This window comes from Microtus pennsylvanicus, chromosome X, assembly GCF_037038515.1.
Source record: "Microtus pennsylvanicus isolate mMicPen1 chromosome X, mMicPen1.hap1, whole genome shotgun sequence".
NCBI lineage: Eukaryota > Metazoa > Chordata > Mammalia > Rodentia > Cricetidae > Microtus > Microtus pennsylvanicus.
In genome coordinates, this window is record NC_134601.1 from 33,773,519 (window position 1) to 33,799,635 (window position 26,117).

At 44.2% G+C, this 26,117-nt stretch overlaps 1 protein-coding gene across 4 annotated transcripts in view; it reads right to left on the reverse strand.

The window, feature by feature from the left end:
• Tsc22d3 (TSC22 domain family member 3) overlaps window positions 1-24,917 on the reverse strand; it is a 66,372-nt gene extending 41,455 nt beyond the window's left edge. The window contains exons 1-2 of one of the 4 annotated variants that reach the window (XM_075957348.1): window positions 24,816-24,917; window positions 22,831-23,262 (exon numbers count right to left, since the gene is read on the reverse strand). In XM_075957348.1, the coding sequence (XP_075813463.1) occupies window positions 22,831-23,147 (317 nt within the window). In that variant the 5' untranslated portion in view covers window positions 23,148-23,262; window positions 24,816-24,917. Of the gene's footprint in view, window positions 1-22,830; window positions 23,263-23,572; window positions 23,710-23,876; window positions 24,150-24,346; window positions 24,464-24,815 lie in introns of those variants that run through there. The other 3 variants (XM_075957346.1, XM_075957347.1, XM_075957351.1) reach the window with 3 other exon arrangements.
• Window positions 24,918-26,117: the final 1,200 nt, after the last annotated feature.

Consider the following 26,117-nt stretch of genomic DNA (forward strand, 5'->3'; position numbering starts at 1 on the left):
ATGGCACCAGCTGCAAGCCTGCTGTGACTGACCCAAGCATCTTATGTCTGTCCTCACATCCTCTAATTGCCTCACAAAAAGCAGTCCAAGACCTTACTATCCTTTCTTCACCCACTGCCTGGCCACTGGCAGGGTTCACTCAGCCAGTTCAGTTGCTTTCTTCAGTGTGTGCTGAGCAAGAGGGGAAGAAAGCAGGAAGTAAAAGAGAGAGCAGGGAGAATGGACTCCAGGAAGGAAGAGAGAAAAGAGAGAAAGAGTCAATAATGCTGGCTATCTGAAATACCACTAATTCCCAATGAATGCACCACTGACTGCTAAAGGTAGCAGTGCTTCCCTCGCCAATTCTTGCACTTCTGGGAGTCATTTCTCAGCTTACACTTCCCTCCCATGACAGATACATAAATCCCTGGCCAAAGAGGCTGCCATGCCCCTTCCTGTCTCTGAAGTGATTTTCCTCAGATGGATTACACTACCTTTTGCAAACTCACACAGGTCAAATGAACAGGTCAGGCACTGAGATATAGCCACTGGGCTATGAAGAGGATGGTGAAGGGGGCTATCAATTTCCTGAGAACCGCTTGGTCCTATCTCCCCAAGGCAAATTAAGTCCCAATGGGTAGCTCCCTTAGATCTTTCTGGAAAAATCTATGGGGTAAACGGACATATAACACATTCCAAAGACAAACAGATATTATTTCTGTGTGCCAGAAAATCAACTCTCAAGTGTTTCTGGGTGGTCTATCTACTTTGTGGCAAATAGTGGTCTCAGCTTAGTTTTTCCTTACATCCAGGTTCTTCTGGTTTTTATGTACTCCAAGGATGCAAACTCATTTTCACATCAGTTCAAATAAGTAGAATGGCACAGCTACTAAAATATATGTGACTTATAGTGCACCTTTAAAGTTTGCTATACATGCTTTTATTCCATATTAATCCTTTGCCACACATCCTACCTTAGTGATCCTGCCATGGGAAATTCAACCATGCTTCAGTATGGAATCCAAATGTGAGTAGGTAATATGTTTTTCCAAAATTCTCCTTAATTTATACTCTGTATGGACTGGTGTCAAAGCACTCCTAAGTTCCCAGAAACTAGCTAGACAGTATGCAAGTGGGCCACCTGAGATTTTGGAATTGCTATGAATAATTCACAAAATGAAAAAACAGGAATATTACAGATGTGGCTCTACCCATATACAAAATGGGACCATACCAGTGAATAGCTAAAGGCAGAGGTTACAATAAATTGCTATTACCTAATTTAGCATTATTAAAGGAAATAACATGATTGTGGATGATCTGAATGTGAAAGCAATATGTAGACTTTTTGAGGTCATTTTCCTTCTCTATTCTGTGACTATTAAGCAACCAATAAAATCCGACACAACCCCAGTTTCCAGAAGGACAGCTAGCTAAAGGGCTTAGGGAAGGTAACTTGGCCTTCCACAGTCCAGTTACTTTTGATTCTTTCCAAACCTGCATCCTATAAATGTAAGTCATTGATCAAAGTTGGATTGGGGTGACTAGCTAAAAGTAAAGTTATTCATGCTATAACCTTAAGCCCTTTTAAAAGATAGAATGAAATCTCTATTGGATAATTTGGAAACTATATGAAAGGTGGAGAAAAACGAGCTCGTTCAAATCTCTCTCTCTCTCTCTCTCTCTCTCTCTCTCTCTCTCTCTCTCTCTCTCTATCTTAGGATTTTCAAGACAGGGTTTATCTATACAACAACCCTGGCTGTCCTGGAATCCACTTTGTAGACTAAGCAGGCCTTGAACTCTATACCTGTCTCTGCCTCCAGGGTGCCAAGATTAAAGGCATGTGCCACCATCACCCAGATAAATTTTTTATTAAAAATAGATTTCATACTATAAATCTGGCCAAGAACTCATGTTTGGGAGCTCATAGGCTCCAGGGGAGAACCCATTACTATATATGGCTAAGTGGACATATCAAATTGCCATCTAAATTAATCTCTCTCTACCTGTAGATTAGTGCAGCTCTCAGACTTCATCAGTGTTTCTTTGTGCAATGGATGGTGGCAAACACAGAAACTCATAACTGGTCAAAGTGCAGAAAATAAGATTCAGTGGAGTGCTCAGCCACAAATAGGACATGCATATGACACTCCCTCTCTAAGGTTTAGGGATCATAGTTGGAAGAGGGGGGCAAGAGCCAGAGGTCAGAGATGACTAGACTCAAAGTGTGTCATCTGAACATGACAAGACTACTGTATTGAAGAATTCACAGCTGTGGTGATATTTTGTTTGTGCTTTAAGAAAGAAAGCTTGCCTGAAGATCAGAGTGTAGAGAAAGCCAGTAGTTAGCTATAGAGGCCAGGCAGTGATGGCACACACCTTTAATCCCAGCACTCAGGAGGCAGAGGCAGACTCTGAGTTTAAGGCCAGCCTGGGCTACACTAGATTGATCTAGTCTCAAAGAAAAACAGAGCCAGGCAGTGGTGGCTCACACTTTTAATTCCTGCCCTAGGGATCCGAACACCTCTAATCCCAACACTAGGGAGGTAGAGGCAGGAAGATATATATAAGGTTGGATGGAGGTAGGAATATAAGGTGGGAGGAGACAAGAGCTCAAAAAGCATTCAGTCTGAGGACTTATAGAGACAGAATACCCCATTCGGTCTGAGGATTTTGCAGAGGTAAGAACTAGTGGTTGGCTGCTCTGCTTCTCTGATCCTCAGGGAAGCTTTCTTTGTTATAGCACAAACAAAATATTACCACACACAGCAGCTGTGGTTGCCTGCACAAGATCAAATCAGTCAACATTTTAGCATAGAGTGGGAGGGGTTCATTACTTCCTACTCCTAATTGAGTATCCACCAACAGCTGATGTTTTCTGGGATTAGAAGGGTTAGTCTTTTTTAAGTTAGTGGCTCCTGGTAGGTGGACCACACTCCATTAGGTGACCCCAACCTGGGAGTATATATGGGTAGCAGCACAAACTAGAGTGGATAAGTTTGGATTATTATTATTATTAATTATTATTTTATTACTTAAAAAATACCAATCCAAATTCCCACTTCCTTCCCTCCTCCTACTTCCCTCCCACTCCCTCCACACACCCTTCCCCCATCCCCTTCCAATCATAAGAGAGGGCAAGGCACCATGCCCTGTGAGAAGTCAAAGGCCCTCCCCACTACATTCAGGCTGAGCAAGGTATACATTCAAAGAGAATAGGATCCCAAAAAGCTAGTTACATGCAGTAGAGACAAATCCCAGTGCCATTGTCATTGTTTCCCCAGTCTGCCCAAACTGTCAACCACATTTAGAGGGACTAGATTGTTCCCATGCTTGTTCACTCCCAGTCCAGTTGGAGTTGGTGAGCTCCCATTAGCTCAGGCACATTGTCTCAGTGGGTGAACCCTCATGGTCTTGACTTCCTTGTTCATCTTCTCCCTCCTTCCACTCTTCAACTGGATCTTGGGAGCTCAGTCCAGTGCTCTGATGTGGGTCTCTGTCTCTGTTTCCATCTGTTGTTAGATGAAGGTTGTATGGTGATATTTAAGATAATCATCAGACGGGTGGTGGTGGCGCACGCCTTTAATCCCAGCACTCGGGAGGCAGAGGCAGGCGGATCTCTGTGAGTTCGAGGCCAGCCTGGTCTACAAGAGCTAGTTCCAGGACAGGAACCAAAAAAAGCTACGGAGAAACCCTGTCTCGAAAATAAAAAAAAAAAAAAAGATAATCATCAGTCTGACTAGAGATGCCCATCAATGGAAGAATGGATAAAGAAAGTGTGGCACATCTACACATCAGCGGTAAAAAACAATGATATCTTGAATTTTGCATGCAAATGGATGGAATTACAAAACACTATCCTGAGTGAGATAACCCAGACTCAAAAAGATGAATATAGTATGTACTCATTCATTAGTGGATACTAGCCATAAACAAAGGACATTGAGCCTATAGTTCATGATCCTAGAGAAGCTAAGTAGTAAAGTAAACTCAAAGGAAAAAAATATATATATATATAGATCCACCTGGAAATTGGAAGCAGACAAGATCGTCTGACAAAATTTGGGAGCATGGGGGCGGGGGTAATAATTTCAGAGTAGGGCTAGTTAACCACTAGAATGTATGACCAAAGAAAATTCTTTGAGTTGAAGATCAGTCAACTATACTTGAGCTAGTTCAAGAGATCAGACACATGGGAAAGACATACAATTCTCCTGAATACAACCTAGCCATAAGGAAATATATACCAAGCTCACAACTTTCATTGCTTCTGCTCAGGGCTCACCCTCATAATCTGCCAGGCAGGACTCTGGGAGAAAGTAGGATTAAACATCAGGTTCTGTAAGCATCATGCTATCTGTCTCAGGTTAATGGAAGGAGGAAGAGAACTAAACGTATGTACACAGTCCATTATAGCATCCCAGCAGAAGTGAGAAGTCTCTTGTTCAGTTTGATTTTATACACATTTCTCACAAAATCTTTTTCTAATCTGTCTAAAGATCAGTACAAATCCATGCAAAATTATCTCAGTGACAGTTCCTGTCCTCCTCTCGTTTTGAACATTCAAAGAAAGACTAATCTTTCGCCTTGTTTCCTGGGAGATACCTACCTTAGATTTGAATGAAGCAATGAAGCAATGGACAGTGCTGAGAGGAAACCAGTGGAGGCAGATGGGGACAGCCCCACAAGTTCTCTAACACTTATTAGTCGATGTTTACCAAAGTGTGGTCAAGACCGTGCTCACTAGGAGTGAAAGACCTACTGCTAATCAGGAGTGCTGAGTGTCATGGGGCAGAGAAGGACACCAAAGATATAAAAATAGCAGGTTGATCTTGTGTTTGGAATAAGGTTTTCAGAGGATGATTTCCAGCCAGGTTCACATGAAAAAGAAAACCTCAGGCCTTACTGTATGAATCCTGTTTTCCCTTGGATTTTCTTGCCATGTTAAAGACATAGTGTGGTAGTTCCATGTCCTTGACTTAATTGTCTACTGTCAAGAAATTTTCTCAAAATTAACTTTAAGCAGATTAGCCTTTTAAAAATGTCTCACCCTTAGAAATAGTTCTGAAATCAGAGTGTATGTGCTAGCCGATTTACCCCTAATACATGTTAAATCAATAAATAGCTATAAAAATATAAAAAAACAAAGTTAGTCCTTATACCACCTAAAATCATCTTGCACACCACCAGTGTATGTTTGCCACACTTGGAGAAACAGTGCTTTCTGTATCATGCTCACAGATGGTTCCCATAGCCAACAAGCACTGCTTTATTTCTTTCTCCAAATGTAAAGCTGGTGGGGCTTTCGACTGCCCCAAATGGCCAGGATACCATCCTGAGCCTGGCTCCCTCCCTCCTTCCTCTCAGAGCCAGTTATTATTTTTCTCCTTTCAGGTGACAGCCTCGGCCAAAGCTGGAGTTTGCTACAGAACACAGGGCCCTTATTCCTGGTCAAGTGTTCCTTCCCTCGAGCTATTTCCCCTGCACAGAATGCCACACTAGACTTCACTTAACTAAACCAGTACACTCTGTGGAGTGGACTTCCTCCACCTTGGCCCCAGGGGCTGTGTGGGCTGGAGCGCCTCAAGCCCACATCAGTGGCCAGCTTGCCCACCCATGAGCCATATCTTGTGCTTATAGAGGTCCCATGAAGCACAAGATGCCCCTAGTTGAACACTGCAGCCAAAAACACCTCTGGCCACTAGCCTGCTACCCGGGTGGTAAAGAAACAAAGGAGGCCCGCAGCAGGATTGCTACTGGAAGGTCAAACTGTTCTGTTTCTGCTGATTTGATTTGTATTAAACAGATAGGCAGTCTAACAAGCAGGTTTGATCAACAAGAGAAATGGCTTGTGCTTGTGCTAGTTGCCTAAGTCCAGGCAGTGTCTCCACCTCTTATGGATAATTTATTTGTAAGAAATTCTTGTTTGGTTGCAGAGTTAAGGTCCTTCAGTGGTTTACAAACCTCTTTGTGGTTGCTAAACAATAATCACCCTCCATCCCTTGCCTACTCCCTACTCTAAGCAAAAATCTTTCAAGGTCTCTAGATGCAAGGTCCTTAGAGAAGAAGAGCTGCTCCATGGGAGGCTGGGAGCTCTGGCCACCTGGTTCCCTACCTCCCAGAGCTGCCTAAATGTACCACCCTTGTGGTTTCTCCAACCATGGAAGGAGTGTGAAATTCTTTTGGCAAAGAAAAACAGTCAAATTGACGACCAAAGTCCTACAAGCATTAAAGACACATGTAGATTCTTATTTGTGACTTTATAAGTATAATCTTTCCTTAGGGAAAGTGATAATATAATTTACCTCCTCTATTTGGTTCCAATTTCTGTACCCACTTTCTCTCCCTTACAGTCATTTCTCCTCTCCTCAGTAAAATCTCTTCCCTTGGCCGGGCGATGGTGGCGCACGCCTTTAATCCCAGCACTCGGGAGGCAGAGGCAGGCGGATCTCTGTGAGTTCGAGACCAGCCTGGTCTACAGAGCTAGTTCCAGGACAGGCTCCAAAGCCACAGAGAAACCGTGTCTTGAAAAACAAAAAACAAACAAACAAACAAAAAAATATCTTCCCTTTCTTTTCCACTCCTTCTTACAGTCCCTAAGTTGTCAGAAAGGATTTTACATTTTTCAATTATTTTTTTTAAAAAAACTTTGTTCTGTGAAAATAAGATCTTTTCAATCTTAGAAATCTATTAAGATTAATCCAAGTTGCCAGAAATCAGCCAAGAAATAATTGAAGAAATGAATTCAGTTGAGACAGACAGAATTATGGGCAAGTGTAAAGGTGAGGGTGAGGGCAAAGAATGCGTGATTAATGGTTCTAGGGATGTGGGCAAGTATCTGTGCAAGTTGAGGGAGGCTCCCTTTCTACTCATTGTCTCCACTGCAGTTTCCCCGGCAGTACAGATGGTGATAGGCATAGGACAGCAGATGACAATGTAAATAATTTGCCACATGAGAAACTTCAAGGTATCATGCCTGTCATGATGAGGAGCTCTTTGGTTGCTAGATAAATGTCTCCTCCTATGGTCTGTAGACACTTACCATATAACCCATGAAAGGATGGTCAGTATTGAATGAATCTGAACATAGTACCATGTCCCAAACACTAGCACACATAAAGTAGATAAGGGTTTGGCAGCTCATCTACATATTATGAATGGGGGAATTATCTATCTATCTATCTATCTATCTATCTATCTATCTATATCTTCAGATTTGCTAAAGGGTCTGCTTTAAGTCATGCAGCAGTAAGTCTAGTGGGAGTTATGGTTTGCTAGGAATTCTGGATGTGAACAGATAACTGATGTTACCTCCCTTCTGTTCAATTGAGAATTTCTCCAAAGCTACATATGAAAAACATAATAAACACAATTTGGGTTCAATATCTGCATTATAGGATGGATGATGCCATGGGGAGACATTTGGTTGAGGGATGTATTAGCAACTATACATCAACAAGACCCCAAATGCCCTTTTTCCCATTACTTATACGCTTGCTCCAAGCCTAATCTCTTTATTGTTGTTTTTTTTAAAATCAAAGCTGACATTATGGTAAGCCTTATTTTGGGGGTCATAACTCCCTCATTCACCACCTTTTTTATTCATCTTACTCATGTGAATCTCTTGTGCCCCTTAAACATCATTTTGACATTAAGGTATGCAACAACTGATTCAACTTTTTTTTGCAATCCAACCTACACATAGACAAATTTACAGACATATTCTTCCCAAATATCTGAACTGGAAGAGACCCTAGAGACCATCTTATCTCTCCCTCCCCTATTGTATAATGAGGGAAAGCAGCCCATAGAAGGGCAGGGAGTTACTTACTCAAGCTCAAGCATCAGATTGGTGGCAAAGTCTGGACTCGAACCCAGATCTTCTGGATCCAAATCTGACCCACTCTCTACCACATCGAGCTGTAATTCATCCAGGAACTGTGCCTCCTCCCCAGGCTCTGGGTCCTCCCCGAGCTGGGGCTCCTCCATGAGCTGGGGTTCCTCCAGCCTTTCCACCTTCATTTCCCAGTTGCACAGGGAAACTTTGGTTGCCTGGTTAGAGTTGTTTTTTCTCTGTGTCTCCTCTTGTTCTTTCTCCTCTCTCTTTCCCTGTAGTTTCCTGGCTAGGGCGGGAGCAATCGGAAACTCTTTCACAGACTCCAAAGTAAAAGTGCCCAAGGAGCCTCAGGGCCAGCCTAGGCTGGCTCTGCGACGGAGGCCAGCCGAAAGATGCTCCCTGCCCTGAGTCCTGAATGCCTCTGGGGGCTCTTGGGCTCTGAGGGAAGATTGGAGCTCCTGAGGCAAGTGCTGCCCTCAGGATCTTCTGCGGAGGACGGGCCAGCTTCCTAAACTAACTCCCAGACTAAAGGGGAGGGCCGGATCCTCCCGGGAAACCCAGACAGAGGCTCTGCCAGCCAGCCCCTGTGGTTGGAACTTTCAAAAAGACCAATGTTTCAGCAACTGATTTCTTTTCCAACCCGAACAGCAAGCTTTTCTGTCTCCTTTGCATGACTGTGGCTGTGGCATGCAGCCCCAGTCTGAAGAGAAGTAGGATTCTAGGGCTGGGGCTCCCTAACACCCAAACCACTGGTCAATTCCATTAAATAAAATCAAATTTTAAAAACACGTTTTTGGCATTTGGTGGTCCTAAAGCTGGTCTCCTGGCATGGAGATGTTGTGTACCTACTGGGATGGTATGTGTACAGCCATCTAGAGATGAAAAGTTGGAAGATCATTGGATCAGAGAATCAGGAGACATGATTTCTTTATCCAGCTGTTCACTAATTGGCTGTTCAGTTTGGGGTGGGTACCCACCGGGTACCCACCCCACCCCACTTGGGGCCTCAGTTTTCTCCTTGGTGTTGGGAGGGTTCAGACCAGATTATTGAGAAAGTATTTACAATTCTAAGCCTCTATGTTCTGTTCAAGGTACAGCAGATAATAGTCAATCTTGGGAAGGAAATATGGGTCTCAAAGATGCCATCCCAAGCCCCACAGTGCTCTGAACTTGATGAATTGGCTAAGTAACGGTAGGAAGGCAGCCCTGTGCTTATGTATGTTTAAATTTCTGCTTTAAATGTCAAAGCCATGGCTCACCCACCCCCAACCCCACACTACCACCAGCAGGAGGGAAACCAGAAGTATTCTTAGTTCTTTATACCTAAAGGTGAATGAAGGCAGAGAGAGCTAGCCTTGTTACAGGGAAAGCTTACTGGATTGGATTTCAGTTGTGGTTTTGGGCAGGAGAAGGTTTGTGACTGACAGCAGATGGGGAGGATTCGGGGAAGAGAGGGGTTTAGGGAGAACAGGAGGCAAGGATAGACAGATGTTTTGTTTTTGTACCACATAAAATGTCTTTAATACTAATAAAGAATACTGGAATACAGATGCCTTCTAGGAGTGCCCTCTCAATTTTTCTAATCGTATTGTCACTAATCTAAATGATGACACCAAGGTTTGCTGGAAAAACCGACAAACTCACAGTATGTTAGATGATTGTCAATCGAATGGGAAGCCCCTGTCTCATGAATACACAACGCCTGATGACCTCTGAGCCACTTGGTAGTCCACTTTTGAAGGTTGAGTAGTCTACCAATTTCTCAGAAGGGCCAGAACCAATCAGTTTCCCGAGAAAGGAGATAAAGGAACAGTGAAATGGGGTACTATCTCTCTGTAACCTTAGATTCCCAGAACCAAGCTACTTGTTCTTCAGCACTGAACCTAACCTGTAGCCCAAACAAGGTAATCTTAGCAAAACTTCACATTTAAATAGTAAAATGAGGGCATTTTTGGAGATGTGACTATTTCTAGTGTGTGTACTGGAGGGTAGTTTCAAATAAATTTCCTTTCCATTTTTTTTTTGAGACAGGGTCTCACATAATCCAAGCAGGCCTTGAATTTGCTACACAGGTAGAGGAGCATGACCTTGAACTCCTGATCTTCAGGTCTCCACCTCCCAAGTGTTGGGATTATAGGCATGTGCCACCATGAGCAGCTCTTTGGTAAAACTTTCTCATATTAGTCCTTTATTCACTTCATTGACCTCCATCCTGTTCATCTAGCAGGTAATGAACTCTTCAAATTCTTCAAGACACAGATTTTTTTAATTGATAGGCCACTTTGACACATAGAGAATCACTCTCTCTTAATCAAGGCAATGTGATCTCGGGAGTGAGAAAATTTACTTGGGGTGGTTTGCTTTTGTTTGACAAGACTTCAGTGAGTTGCAGGAGATTCAACATCCACTTTTGAAGACATTAATGGTGATTAGGTTCATTTTTTAAATTTTCTTGGTACTGATTGTGGGCAAGATATATTCACTGTGGGTCACTGGCAATTCCTAAGGTCTTAAGAAGGGATTTTCTTTTGCAGACTCTCTAGTCCCAAGTGAAGCCCCTTTATGCTATGCTCACCAGCTTTCCTGGTCCTTTTCTGTGATAAATGAATCAATATTTTCATTTGTGTAATTATTATTTCATATCTGTCAATACTACTAAATTTTAAGCTTCCTGGGGCAGGAAATCTGTCATGGTTTGCTCTGTCTTCTGCATCTAATCTTTGTCATGTGCACGAGGACAAAGTCGTTCTTTCCATAAGCACCTGGGATAGGCAATCTTATTCCACTGTCTCCAGAATAGAGTGAACTCCCAAACCGTTAAGTGTAAGGGATGAGAGCACCCCATTGATACTAATTTAGCTAAGAGACAAGAAAGTTGGAGGATTCTGGAAGGAGTCTTAACAGTTCCTCATACAGTTCATTTCCACACACCACTCTGTCATACAAGAACATATGCTAGCTGTAATGATTCGCCTCTAATGGAAATTTAATTGATACTCTTTCAAAGATTTATTTTTACTACTTTTAATTATGTGTGTGAGTGCTGAGGTGTCATATCCCCCTGAAACTGGAGATGCAGGACATTGTAAGCTGTCCAACATGGGACATGGTTCTGGGAACTGAATTGAGTGAGAACAAAAGCAGGACAAACGTTTTGTTGTTGTTGTTTTGAGACAGAGTTTCTCTGTAGCTTTGGAGCCTGTCCTGGAACTAGCTCTTGTAGACCAGGCTGGCCTCGAACTCACTGAGATCACCTGCCTCTGCCTCCTGAGTGAGTGCGGCACCACCCCAGGCAGTAGTACAAGTGTTTAATGGCCAAACCATCACTCCAGCCCCACAATAGCATTCTTATTATAAAATTGTCACACATTTTTATCTTACATCACGTGCTTTCATTTTTTAATATGTTCTTGTTCCTTACCTATTTGCTTTCCCCAACTGTCTATCCCCTTCTGCCATGGCCTTTATTAAATCAACATTCTCGCTCTTTTATCCAGCTATTGATAGTATTACACCTGTCCCATACCTTAAAGTTATAAATAATATTTTTTGGTAATTCTGTCTAGCTTCTTTGGATGCCTATAGTCAGGAAGTTATCTTTGCTATCTAATCTCAGTTATTCATGCTATAGTATAGGCATGTTTTCTCTTATTTTGTCCCTAATGTGGTTGGAAAACAGCTAGTCAATATAGCTAAGCTGTCAATTTTCTTTTATTTGAAAACCTTCTGTCTCTTGATTACCACTTTCTCACACTTAAACTCCTCTTTAAACCAGCGATCTTAGTTCCTTAGTTTTGATAATCAGGTACCTCCAGTCCTAGGTTTACCTCTTGTTGGCTCTGAAAGTCTTATATCCCAATCCTGACCCTTCACAATTCAATTTACTTTGATCCCATTTAGCTTTCAACTGTCACCTGCTTTTTCTTTGTGATGAAGTCATGTCTCTCAAAGGAAAGCTACGTGGGGACCTTTGACCAATTTCTGTGCCCACCTCAGTGGTGTAGTACTCTTCTCTTCTATATCCAGGTTATCTTTTTCAGCCTAGACAAATATCTGACATTACCATGGGCCCTAGAAAGGAGTTTAGACCTGCAGTGCTGTGCCCAGTTGTGTCTTAAAATAAGAATCATTCATACATAGTTCAGAAGAAGGATCTCAAAGGAGAAAAACAAAAAGCATCCCCTCAATTGTGTTTTTGTCTTTTTTTTGTTTGTTTCTGTTGCTGCTGTTCAGTAAATAATTTACAAAACCAAATTTTCCTCCCAACAGGCTATACCCACTTTATCATGGTCCCCAGGACTAGCCTTTACACATTTCCATTAGAAATAGGGACTATTTTTAGCAAAGGATGACATTAAATGCTAGTTGCCTCACAGGCTTCAAACTTATCTCTTCCACTTGTCAGAATGTTGTTATTCCTTCTGCTTCTGCTTTGGACCTGCTGTCTACTCATGGCCTAGACATATGTCTAGGGGTGTGAAAACTATCTTCATGGTATTACTTGAAGGGTTCCAAGAAATCCTTTTTTTTTCTGGACATGTCTTCCTTTGACCTGTGTCTGATAATTAGAATTTTTTTTTGTTTTTTGTTTTTTTTTTCTTTTTTGAGACAGGGTTTCTCTGTGTAGTTTTGAAGCCTGTCCTGGGAACTTGCTCTGTAGACCAGGCTGGCCTTGAACTCACAGAGATCTGCCTGCCTCTGCCTCCGGACTGTTGGGATTAAAGGTGTGTCTCACCACCGCCCAGCTGATAATTAGAATTTCAATACTGAATATCCATTTCTTTAGCACACTTGCCATTCCTTAGGAAGTCTCTTTGCTATATTCTTCTCTCTTGGTAGTTCAGAATTCATATTTCATTACTATCACCATCTGGTTTCTGCCTGACTCTCTGAGCTAAGATTATGCATGCCTTTCATGCATTTCTCATTGTACCCTCAGTGACATTGAACCTAGAATATGAAAAATGTGTACGGAACACTTCTTGTTGAGTGAATCAGTTCATGAACTTAAGTGTGAATTCTTCAGACCACTTGTAAGAAAGGATGGTGGGCACAGGTGTCCGGGACATTGACTGGGGTAGAGAGCACTAGAAAATAAAGATGGAATACTGACCTTGAGCAATACCTTCCTTGATCAGTTGACCTGAGGCTGGTTCTTTTGCTACTCTAGCTTTCTTTCCCTTCCTGCCAACTTGAGGCTTCCCACCTTTCTCAATCCTACCTAAAGGCCTTCATTTAGAGAGCATCTAAGAAAGAGGTTTTGTTTTTTTTTCTTTTGTTTTTTTGAGACAGGGTTTCTCTGTAGCTTTGGAGCCTGTCCTGGAACTAGCTCTTGTAGACCAGGCTGGCCTCGAACTCACAGAGATTCACCTGCCTCTGCCTCCTGAGTACTGGTATTAAAGGCGTGCGCCACCACCTGGCTAAGAAAGAGTTTTCTGTGGTGTAAACAAGCCTAAAATGACACCCTAGAGGGTGCCATTTCCAAAAAAGACATGAGCAAATTTTACACACACACACACACACACACACACACACACACACACACACACACTGTAGCACCCTGATACTACTCTGCTTCTGCTTTTATTTCTTCTAAAGGGTCCTTGTAGAGATAGAAGCTAAGATCTAGATATGAAGCTACACCTCAGGTTCTTTAGGGGCTTACCCTGTACTGTATACCTACGTTCAACCTTCTTGGTTCCAGTAGTCAGTCATAAGACAAAGCTATCTTCCTGCTCCCATTCTCTACATGCCTCCCTCTATGGAGGGATAGTCCAAAGTCCCGAGTAAAGGATATCAGAGTCCAGCTTGTTCTGAGTCAAAAAGGAACAGTGAGGGACAGTGCTAAAGTAAGCCTTTCTCTCCTGCTCCTAAAGCTTGGTAACTCTGGGTTCCAGCCCAGGAAGAATAAAAAGTGTTCTCACTCCAGGCCAGCCCCTTCCTACCAGGATCCCTGTGGGGCTGGCAAGCTTCTCCTCTCCTCTCCCAACCAGAAAGTCTGCAGCCAGTCAGCCAGCCAGCTACTAAACACCTGCCAAAGCCAACCCATTCGTTAAGGCTCTGCTGGAAGCTGCCGCCATAAAGAGACTCTCCCTTCCTAGTTTGCTTTGGCACAAGCCAAGCTCCACTAAGCGTAAGACCTTTCTCTCAAGGAGCATAACCTCAACTCAGTTTTTAAAAAGCTCGCAGCCTGCAACACTTCTTTGTCCCCAGTCCTTGGTGGCAACTGCTCTACTCCCCAGGGCCACACCTTCAACTTTTCAGACACTGACCTTGGTGTCTGATAGCCCTATGTCCTTTACAGGGCCTTGCAGGAAAGGTAGGCATTCAATAAATCCACAGTCAGAGCTCAATAAGTATCAGACCTTTGGTCAATAAATGATGGATTGATTAATTGAAGTGTTTGGTGGCTCACTATAAGGTCGAATGAGATGCTGCCATTATTCATTTCTCTGTGCACCAGAGTACTGGTGCAGATTAAGTACTCTTAAAACTGAGTTGTTCTTATGCTTCCCTTTTTCTTTTTCATCCCTTTCCTTTTTCCTCTACTACTACGAAGCAGGGGAGAGGGAGGAGTGACAAGTGCAAATATCGTGGTAAGGGTTTACAGTTTTCCTTGATTCTGGCTGTAATGTGTCTTCATAACTTGGAATGCCCAGATCTCTTGAGTCCTGAGATAATGGCCATGGGCTTGTTCAAGAACTCATGAGTACGATCTCTGGATGCAGATTATGCCTGTTAGTAATTTTCAAGTCACTTTAAAAAAACTTGTTTCCCTGCTTTTCTCTCTTTTTCTTGGACTAGAGAGCAGTCAGTCTCCTCAGTTAACCTCAGCCTGCAAGCCACTTACCTGGTGGCAACATAGTGGAACAGGCTGGGGCAAACACAAGGGAGGAGAAGAGCTACTGACTTAGTCACAAACTTGGAGTCAACAGAATATTAGATTGATAGGGATATGTGTATTGTATATTGAGTTGTTTATTAGAGAAGAATGTCAGAATCTAGCAACCCTAATTTTACTAGGGCTCAGTTGTACTAAGCTGGTAATGTAATTTTCTAAATAGGCAAAAAGAAAACCCCCCAAACAAAACAAGATGAACCAAGTTAAAAATCATGGTGAATTTAGGGAGACCCGAGAACTATGAGACTTCATGGGAAATGGACTGGGAATTGGCATGTGAAGTGCATTTCTTTACATGGTTCTTCTAGCTTCAGGTACACATTTCTGCCAAATGTCTATCAAATTAGGGATCCAGAAACGTTCCTGACCTGATAATCAGATAAAAAGGAAAGGGAATTTCTGAGACCTGTTCTGAAGCCCCTTCACACATCATTCCTTTAGTAGTACACTATTGGGAAAAAGTAGCAGTACCCCTGCAAATGACTTCAGTCACTCTAAATCCTTCCAGCTTGCCTGTCTGCTTACATCTACTTCTAAGTGTAGGACTAAAGCGACTCACACCTTGAAGTCTGGCATTTACTTCTGAGACAACTGTTTGCCTCACATAGGGAATAGCAAGCTTTTCCTTGGAAAGTATGAGCTTCATTTAAACCTGAAGCAGGCTTCTGAGTGCCTGGCCTTGAGGGAAGACCACCACTGAGCAAGCAGAAGCTTGATGGCTCGGTAACCTGGCACTATTACATAAGGCACTGCATGAGATATGAGTCAGGGCCCTGAGGCTGGCACAGGCCCAGCCTAGTTTGGAAAGTGAGGCTAAACAGGAGTGTAGGAGAGGTGTAAAGGGGCTAAGCTAGAATGCAGCCACTGGATCCACTTCTCTCCTCTCACTTCTCACTGTTTTCCTTGGGGATAGTTGGAGCCAATTTTTGGTGGACACAACTCAGAGAAGTACACAGCTCAGAGAAGTAGGAATCCTTATCAGACCCCTGCATTGTAAGCAGCTGCTTACAAGAAAGTAGGTTGAATACTCAAGGCTATTTTGTGAGTAAATTCTTCCTTTGAGAAGGTCACTGTGATACGTCCATAGGCAGGGGACTGATTTCAGGCTTGGTCTATCTAAGAAAAGTTACTCTCAAGAAAGGAAGGCAATAACATGCTTTGGTCATCACTGACTGAACCAGCCTGCAGTCTTTGTTTTCTCTTGGACTAGTGTCTGCACATTGGGAACCTTCTCATTCCGTCTCTTGCGTTGGTTGGGACCTTACACCTCTTACAATGTTTTTAAAAGTTCAGTAGCTACTTTGGGGAAGATTCCTAGCCAGAAGGTACAAATAAACTTACCTTGCTTGCTGATAAAATCATCTTCTTCCTAGCACAGCATTTGAAAAAGCTTGCTTTCTGCTCCTAGTTTATCTCTATCCCAACTCATCAATTAAGCTGGATTTCAGCATGGAAGACAGTAACTTCCAGAAGCCATTTTTTCCCTGGCTGACCCCTCATTGGGTGAAGTTTGTTAAAGGTGGGGTTTCTCCTTTAGTCCTACAGAGGGCCCCCACTAACCTAGGCAATTCCATGGATGGCCTTGTCTGCCAAAGTTCTGGCATAAAATGAATCCCTTACCCTTGCCCCATTATTGCAGGCATTGGGACAGCACAGTATGTCCTGAGTCATCATTACTCTCTTCATCTGAAAAGGAAATTTCATCTTTCTGACCCTTGTGGTCATGGAATGCTCTCCCTTGAGTACACTGAGCACACAAAGTACCCCTACAAATGAGCCCAAGCTTTGGCCTCTTTCAGCACACTGGTTTCTCAAGGGCTCAAAAGACTATTGCATGACACCAACCAATTTGTTATGTAAACTCAGTCAGCCATGGCAGATTACAGCTTTGCAGTTATCTTGAGGGATGCCTTACATAAGAGGAGAAAGTTCAGGTAAGAGCAGGCTAATGATGAGCAAACACAGTGCAGTGGCTACCATCATGTACAGACACAGCCAACATCATTCCTCTCAAGAAATGGTTGGGGGCTAGTATTCTGTGGTGCTTCGTCATTAAGGGGGCCCAGAGACCCCGGAAACCTTGGCCAGACAAATCTCTCTCCATTTATCTAGATGTCTTGGCCTTCAGGAGTGAGTCTGGAAAGAATCCAACACTACCTGGAATTGAGAGCCTGTCAGTTTATCTGGAAGTACAAATATAAGCAAGGGTGTTAACATCACTTAGAGAGGGAAAATAAGGTCACCCTGGAAAGAGTTATTTCCTAAGGTATGGACTCACATAGGTGCTCTCTGGGCTAAACTGACAAGAAGATAAAATTAATGCCTCATTCTGACCCTCTTTAAGAGCTGAACCTTGTAGGCAGACTTCTTGTGCTCTCTTGTTTCTCAGTGCCCCACACTAACAGCCCACCCAGCCTGGCCTTCCATGAATCCTGTACCCCCTATCCACTTCTATTTTCTAAACTTGACTTTTCTATATCTCATTCACATTAAAATCTACTTTTAAAGCTGTCACCCTTTTCTCAGAGATGATGCAAAGAAGTAAATGACAGGTAATGACTATGAATACATGGTCAAAATTTTTGATAAAAATCAGTGAACAATGACATTCTCAGGTATATATCCCAAACAACTGCAAATACCCCAAATACCAGCTACTGTAGCGTGTACTTGTATAGTATTAATAGCAGAATTCCTCATAATGGTCACACAAAGTAGAAAAAATCCATGTCTGTTGACAGATGAATGCATAAACAAAATGTGTTATAGCAATAAAATGGAATATTATTCAGTCATGAAAAGAAGTGAAGTACTGTTACATGTTACAACGTGGATAAATCTTGAAAACATCATGAGTGAAAGAAGCCATACACAAAGGATCATAAACTGCACACTTCCACTTATATGGAATAACAAAAACAAGCAAATCTATAGAAACAGAAAGTGCCAGGTTATTGGGGATGGGGGAGAGGAGAGACTGAGTATGTTACTACTTAGTGAGTAAAGTGGTGAAAATGGCAAAATTTACATTGCAAATATTGGAGCACTAAACACATAAAATATATGTGTATGCACACAATATATATGGCACAGAGATACTCATGTAATGGTGGTAGTAGGGCACTGAGTTTTCTCATTAGCATATGGACTGGCTTCCATGTACCAGCCTGCCAGTACATGCAATTCACATCTGTGCCTTGGCAAAATGACAATTTCTTATATGGTAGGGTTCTCATAAGGTATCCAAACCCTTAATGTTAAGTTTGCAAATGCATTTGTGTTTTTAATGGAGGATGTCCCTTAATCCTAGAGTGCCTATTTTGTGTCAGACTACTAGACACTTGGGAAATAGTTATGTTAAATTACTTTAGGCCAAGGAAGGACTTTTGAAGCCTGATACCAAAAGCAAAAATCACAAAAGAAAAGAATGACAGGCTTAACCACATAGAAACTCAAAACCTCTCTGTGACAAAGAATCCCGTCCTTGAAATCAAATGGTAAATTAATTGACAAAGGGTTGCAATCTCTAGTTCAGGGTTTCTCACGGTGTGGTCTAAATACCACTGATGCTATAGGAGAGGAGTTACAGATGGTTCAGATTCAAAGACAGACTTGAATCTTAAATAGTATGAAATATTTCTTGAAAAAAAAAACTGATGTCTATATCTAACTCTTCCTCCATGCTAGTACCTAACAAACAGCTCAACAAAGAATATTAAATGAATTAGCATACATCAAGCAATCAGAAATATTTAATATTATTTCCTGAGATTTGTGTATTAGAACCCGTTGGTAGCAGGTCAGCTTATAGAATATAAGATATTCTATATAATATATATTATTTAGATAGAATCCTAAAAATTTTGGAGCTGAAGGGAATTAAGATTTAGTATTTGGGATGACACTGAGCAGGTATGCTCTGGGACCAAGGGCAATATATGGTTGATTTTGGACGGGTGTGGTGGCTCATACCTATAATCCCAGCACTTGAGAGGCAGAGTCAGAAGGATTGTATTGAGTTTAAGACAAACCTGGGCTATGCTGAGTTCCAGGACAGCCAAGATCATTATGAGTTCCAAGCCATCTTGGGCTGTAGTGTGAGACTCTATGTCAAAAAAAAAAATCTTAGCCGGGCGGTAGTGGCACACGCCTTTAATCCCAGCACTCTGGAGGCAGAGGCAGGCGGATCTCTGGGAGTTCGAGGCCAGCCTGGTCTATAAGAGCTAGTTCCGGGACAGGCACCAAAGCTACAGAGAAACCCTGTCTCAAAAAACCAAAAAAAAAAATTTAGAAATAAATCTGTGGTTATAAAAACAGCAACCATAGAGCAGAATATTCCCAGTTACCATGTGATTAGCTACACCTTGCAAGCTTGGTAATTAAATTCATTCAAAATTTTCATTTAAGAAGGTTTATGTCTGTCTGTCTGTTTTAAATACTGCATATAAACTGAAAAATTCAGCTAGTTGTCCAGTGTACACTGTTTTTCTCCTAAACTTTCTAGTATTCAGAAGCATAGACAAACGATAAAAAGAGGTCTAATAATAGTGACCAACCATCACACTTTCCCTGAGGCTGTCCAAGCTTGGTCATCAGAGTCCTGTGTCCCATGTAGGAGTAGAATAGTTGGACATTTTGATCACTTAGAAAATTTCTGGAATAACATTTTTTCTTTGCTTCATAGAAACAATTTAAGTGTTGTAAGCACCTCTTCAGTGTTAGTTAGCTAGTTAGTTAGGTTTTTTAGACATTCAGTAGACTCCAGAATCCATGATATCAGTTGGAGTTTTGGTATTGCTCTTCACTGTGAGACAGGGCAACTTAAAATTTCCAAGCATCAGTTTCCTTCTTATAAAAGTGAAAATCGGTGCTAATAATATCAGTTTTGTTAGGTTGGTATAAATACTAAATGAGATTATGCAGATGCTATTCTTGGTATGTATTATAAATGAACAATAATTGTTAGCTATTAATCCTTTCTAGTTATTAATTATATTACAAAATATTTAAGGGGTGGTGTTTAAAATACATTTCTTTTCCCTAATAGTCTAGAGGTACCATTTATATACTAAAAGGCTGCATACACATCCTAACTGATTTCTGTAAGTACAAATACTCCATCAGAACTTCTACCAAACTATTAGCTACCACATGTGATTAAAACTGAAAAAGAAAAATCCACATTTAAACACTAATAAGGATTTTCTAGCACAAGATTAGTTTTGGGGCTGGAGAGATGGTTCAGAGTGCTTGGTGCTCTTGCAGAGGAAATGAGTTTGGTTCCTAACACACACATCAGATAGTTCACAACCACCTGTAACTCCAGCTTCAGGGGTTCTGATACTCTCTTTTGGCTTCCATGGGTACCTGCACACACACACACAAACACATCATCAATAAAAATTTTAAAAACCTTCTTTTAAAAAGGTTAAAGTTGTGAAATCTTTACCTCAGAGTACACCAACAATTAAGTAGTTATTCATAATCACCAGAACAGAACAAAACAAAAACACCTTTAATGAATACTGGCTGCATAAGGAGAAACCAAGGAGAAACCAAGCAAGTAAAACACAGCCCTACCCTCAAATTGCTTACACTCTTTGTTCCAAGAAAATCCAGTCCTAAACTGGGAACTAGGACAGACCAATACCAATGAACCAGATATAAATCAAGAATGTGCCAAGTCTTCTGCCGAAGAATGTTGGAGGCCTTGAAATAGCAGAATAGGCTACAAGGTAAGAGGCAGAATCTGTGGTAGGAGTTGTTGCCTTGAAAAATGATAGTAGAAAACACATTCAAACAGAGATCTGAAATGTCTTATTGTGAACTGGAACAGGAGTAAAAATTGTGGCTGGATTATACAGGTAGAAACCCAGGGAATCAAATAAATCAAGAAAGGAAATATTCATATAGAAGACTGTTCAGCCTAGACATTGGAGAAGACCCATAACCAGCAACAATGTTCTTCTAGTTTGCAAAGAACATGCCATTCTGTGCAAAGCCTCGACTGAATCTAGGATCTGGATCTCCAATACCAGTCATTAAGGAAAGAGAGTGATTTATCCTGTCATAATTATTAGGTTCTTACCAAAGGATTCTGTCACTCACTACTGAGCTTCAAAAAAGCCTGGTAGCCTTCTGGCTTTTTCTGAGATAGCAGCATAGAACACTGACTGAGTTGCTCTGGTGCCCGAAGGCATTGTGGTCAGGTGCATATCCCCCTACTTTGTTCTTTTCTCTTATACAGTGCCTTTAATATTCCTCTTCAGTAGCATTTTCAGGTTTTGCCAAAAACTAAGTACCAAAAACTGTTGTTAGTGGGTGACAAAGGAGGTCTTTCAAGAAACCCAGGGAATAGGGACACTACAGAGGTGTGACACAAAAACTCTGCAAATCTCAGCAAATCTCTGCAAATGTCAGCCTCACACTTCACTCACCCAGGTCAGACCCTCCTAAGGCCTCTTTTTTTTTCTAAACAGAAATCACCCTCTCACTTCACCAAAGACCTAGAAGAGCCCTTGCTTTGCCAGTCAAAGCAAATGCAAGTGCTGTCTCCAGGTTTCTCCCCAACTCTCTAACTGAGCTATACCAGCAAGCAGATCATTACCACCATGACGAGCCAGTTAAGCATTGTGCTCTACAGGATTTCAGTGTCTGTGGGCTAAATACACTTGTAGTAGTATTTCATGAGAAATGAAGATTCTCCTGAAATCTATTCTGTCTATAGCTTGGCTTTATTTTAGACCATGAAAGAATGTGATGCTTAATGTGAAATAAGTAAGAAAATTACTGAAAATGCCTCAGAGAAACAACTCGATATAACAACAACATTAAGACAAGCAGCCTTGCTTATCCCCACCAGGAACCACTATGGCTAGAGTGGATGTGTATTGGGACAAAGGAGGTAAACACATTCTTAGCAGTCGACAGGAGTGCCTCCTGCATTTCTTGGTAGCTTTTAAGTTGGTAGCATTTGAGTTTTACTGCCATGCAAGTAATGCATGAGTATTCAGCATTTCTTTGGGCATTTCATCACTTTGGGCACACCATTTGCCCAAAGATAGAAAGTGCCATACAGAGGGCAGGAAGGTAAGAAAACTTGCTCAGGGTCACACAAAAAGATAGAAGCATAACTTGTACTACCACCTAGGTCTCCCCCAGCAGGGAATGTCACTTACATAACCTGTGTCATTGAGCAACAATAAAATCCACCCCAGTGTGCACAGACACACATGCACACATAAACACACAATATCTCTAAGAACACTACACCTATAGAAGGGTTTCCTGAAGTTCCCACCTCTAAATTATCTGAATCTTAAGTTATTAATATCAAAGTATCTCGTTGTTGGGGATAGCAGATGCCCTGGGCATTCCCATTGTGTTTATCTCTTCCCTTCTCCCATTCTTTCCTTCAGGCTTTCTAGAAAATCTGATACACACTCAGACAACACGTCTACATGGATGTGGATTCATCCATCCTCCTGCTATACAGGTGTCTTGAAGTTCTTAAAGTAATAATCCTAAACCACTTTTTCTGGGATTGCTTTTCACTTGCATTCAAAATGGAAGGCTATAGCCTACGGAGTGGGCCAGTACTCCCCATCCCGAATCTCAAAAGTTCTCACGGGTTTCTATTTTTCCCATCCCTCATCCTGGTCTTCCCCCATCAGAAGCCTAATTTGTTCATGATGTTCCGCTTGTCGTCACTGTCAATGCCGCCCAGTTTCAGTTCCATTGAGTAGGGTGGAACTCAAATTCCAAGAGAACCTCAAGGCAGAATTGTCTGAAGGATTACAGAAATTCCAAGAGGGGGCATCTACAACTACTTCCAACCCATATGGTGTCACCCCATCTTCCGGGCCCTAGAATCTGCGAGCCTTTCCAGGCACCGTTCAAAATGCACTTGCGCCTGCTAAAATTCCCTGAGCTCCGCGGGGCTCTAAGCTAGCCAAAACGGTCAGCTATATGGTCATCTACGAGTCTGCCGCCCCCCCAACCCACCCAGTGCCCCTCGGGAACTTCCTGGTTGGCCCCCTGGTCAGAGGCCAAGATCCAGCAGAGGCCGGTGTCAGCAGGATCGTGTTCCCAGGCGTTCGGGCCGGCTACCCACCTGTGGAAGAAGAGCAGAATGGAGAGCATGGTCTGGTCGATGTTGCGGTTGCAGATGCCCTCGTTGATCAGGTAGCAGGGATCCCGCAGCACCGGCTCCAGGGAATCCTGCCGCATTATGCTGTCGAGCTTGTCGGCGTTGAGGTTCTCGAAGATCAGCTTCTCCTGCAGCTGCCGAAAGTTGCTCACGGTGGGGCTGCCCGGGTTCTTGTCCCCAGGGCTGCCGCTCTGGGCATCGCTCCGGTTGGCCAGGTCCAGGCAGCAGTTGCAGCAGTCGAGACCGACAGGTGAGCGGCAGTCGAGCTTGGACTGGGCCATCTTCTTCTCAGGCTTGGGGGTTGCCTGCTCAGCGGTGGCGAGGTCAGGGGCGGCTGGCAGGTGCGCGCCCGCCGAGCTGGCCTTTTCGGACTCCAGGGTGCCTGGGAATGACAAGCTGCGAGGAGAGTTGGAAATTAGCGCCTAAAAAAAGCCGGGCCACCTTCAGCGCGGGCCCCCTTCTGGCTGGAGCGCTCAGGGTGCGAAGAGAAACAGCTGGACAAACAGCTCCTCAGCGGATCCCTTGGGCTCACTTCCTCCTCCTCCTCCTCCCCTTGGTCTGGAAGCCAGGGCCGCTCCCCCCTCTCTTACCCCCCTACCCCGCCCCCCCCCCCCGCCACCTCTACCCTCCTGCCCCGGAGGTGCCACAGGCGGGCCCCCCGGCGCAGTCCTAAGTTTCCCAAGTGCGAGCATGGCTCCAGGCGGACCTGCCGCGGGCAGGAAGGGCGGGCAGAACGGGTGAGCCGTGGCGCGCCCTCCCAGCCTTCGGCCTCAGGCTCGCGGGCTTCGCTGCCCGAGCGGCGGCGGCGGCAGGAGCCCAGAGCGAGTGGGCGAGCGAGACGCCAGAGCCTGGGCGTCCGCACCGGGCCGTGACAGCACGTAAATGAGCCCCGAGGGGCAAGCGGAGAACGGTCGGCCGCCGCTGTCGCCTGAGGGGGCCGACCCCCTCCCCCACGACGCGCTGAGTCGCCCCCCCACCCGTCCCCTTAACGCCCACGCGGTCGCTCGCACCGTCGCCCGCCCGCGCTCCTGTGGAGGAGCCCGCTTCAACGTTGCCTCAGCCGCTTGGCGCTGGGTGGTTCGGAGCTCAGCGCCTTAAACGTCCAGACCTCCAGGAGCGCGCGCGCGCCGCTCTCCCCCGCGAGAGAGGGAGAGAAGGGGGGTGGGGGGAGCAAGCCGCCCCGGCCGCACAGGTCTCCCGCTCGCCGGGAGGGCCAATGGTGCCCGTCCCGCCGCTGCCCGGGGCTCCCCCGACAGGACGGCCAGGCGCTCAAGGCCTGAGGTGACACGGCCTTTAAACGGCCGCCGCCGCGCCGCGCCGCGCCTCTCGGCTGAGGAGAAGTGCTGAGGGAGAGCTAAGAGCCCCGGCCTCCTCGGCGAGCGACTCCGGAAAGTTCCAGAAAAACAGCACGAGTACCTAAGCAAATGCCCCGACTCCAAACTCGTTAAAAACACGCCCGGGCTCTCGGTGCCCGTCTCACCTCACTCGGCACCCCCTCCGGTGCTCCGTCCCGCCGCCCGCGCCCCACTCGACGCCACCTCCCCTAGGTCCCGCTGTCGCGGCGGCCGCGGGCTTCCCCGGGGCCTCCCCTGCTCCCTCACCGCCGCCGCCGCCGCCGCCGCCGCTCAACTCGCCCGTTTCTTCTCCCGCTCTTTCCGCTATGTCTGTCATTTAACGTCTCCCCAAGTTTCTTTACCCGTTTCTTCCATTTCTCTCCCCGTTTCCCCTTCCCCTTTCTCGTATTTCTTTTCGCCCCTCTTATTTCTGGCTGCCCCTCTCTTTTTCTCTGATCCTGCTTCGACCCCCTCCCCTCTTATTTCCTTCATTTTATTTCCCCGTCTCCCCCCTCTTCGCCCCCCATGTCAGCACTCCCTCTTTCTCCTCACTCATCTTTCCTGGTTTTTTTTTACCCCCCAAACTTGTTCTCCCGCTTTTCCGAGCCCCCCTACCTGCTGCTTCAGGTGATCTGTCGCCTTTGCTCTTGCAGAGACTTCAGCACTGCCGCCCGCACGCACAGTCAGAGAGGAGTGATGCGTCCCGTAATGGCGGCGGAGGGATCTGGGAGAATAAACCTCGAGCGGAGGTATAGCAAGAGGGCACATATAGGGGTCACTCTGGTGCCCTGAGTTCAAGCCCCTGCTGTCGACGGGAGCTTCAGGGACGCGCGAGCTGATCAAGCAGGACGCCTTTTAGGGTGTCTGGGAACTTAGAATATGTTGATCGTGAAAGACTGAGCAATTATTGATTCTTGGGAATTTTTTTAAAAAAATCCACATTATTCCGTTTTTGTATAAAACTCAAATTTCTATTCAGTCCAACTCCCTTACAACGCACCCCCACCCCCGCCCCCTTCATTCTCTTCATTCATTAACCCTAGGCATTTGAAATCGAGCAGTATATACTGCCATCTTCTGCCCAAAACCTGAACTATGTTCTCTCGGTGCCTAAGGTTCAGCGCTGTGAGGAGACACTACAGGTGCCTCCTGGTGGAAGAGTCCATTGGGACGGCAAGTCGAGGCTCTCTGTTTCAGTAAAAGTGAAGTTCCAGTTGCCTGAACCCTGCTAGACTTGACTTAAATACATTTCTAGCCTACCGTGGTGGAGTGCATCTAAGGTCCCTACTACTCCCGAAGCAGAAGCAGGAGGCTCATTTGTTCCAGGCCTGCCTGAACTAAACAGTGAGACTGTCAAAAACAAACGAACAAACAAAAAACCAAACCAAGCCAAACCAAACAACAACAACAACAAAAACCAAACCAAACCAAATCAAACAACAACAAAAGACCCCCAACCCACCCCATATAAAACCAAGCCTCAAGCTAGACCTGTTATCAGTAGGAGTAACTTGGGGCCAACCAATTCCTATTCCCCGTCCTCCTGGCTCTTCCATGGGGTCCAAAGTGTGAGTAATTGGGGAAGGCAGTACTCGGTGCTGTAGTGACAAGAAAACCCAAACCTTCTTGTATTTCTGGTTCCGGAGAGAATCGTGAGGCCCAGGATGAAAGATGCCGTGGTGGCTGTCCCAGACAGCAGTTTAACTGGGAGTATAGCCCTGCATCCTCATAGACTAAGAAACGGCTATTTTGTTTTCACTTAAAAGCCCGTCACGTCATTTTCCTGTATTTCCTTCTTTCTTCTCTCTCTTTTTTTTGAACATTCTTGGATAAAAGCCAGAGGAGGTAGTAGAATATAAAATTTCATCTGCATTGTGTAGACTTATAGTCTACTGAATTGTTTTTTAATTACAGTGT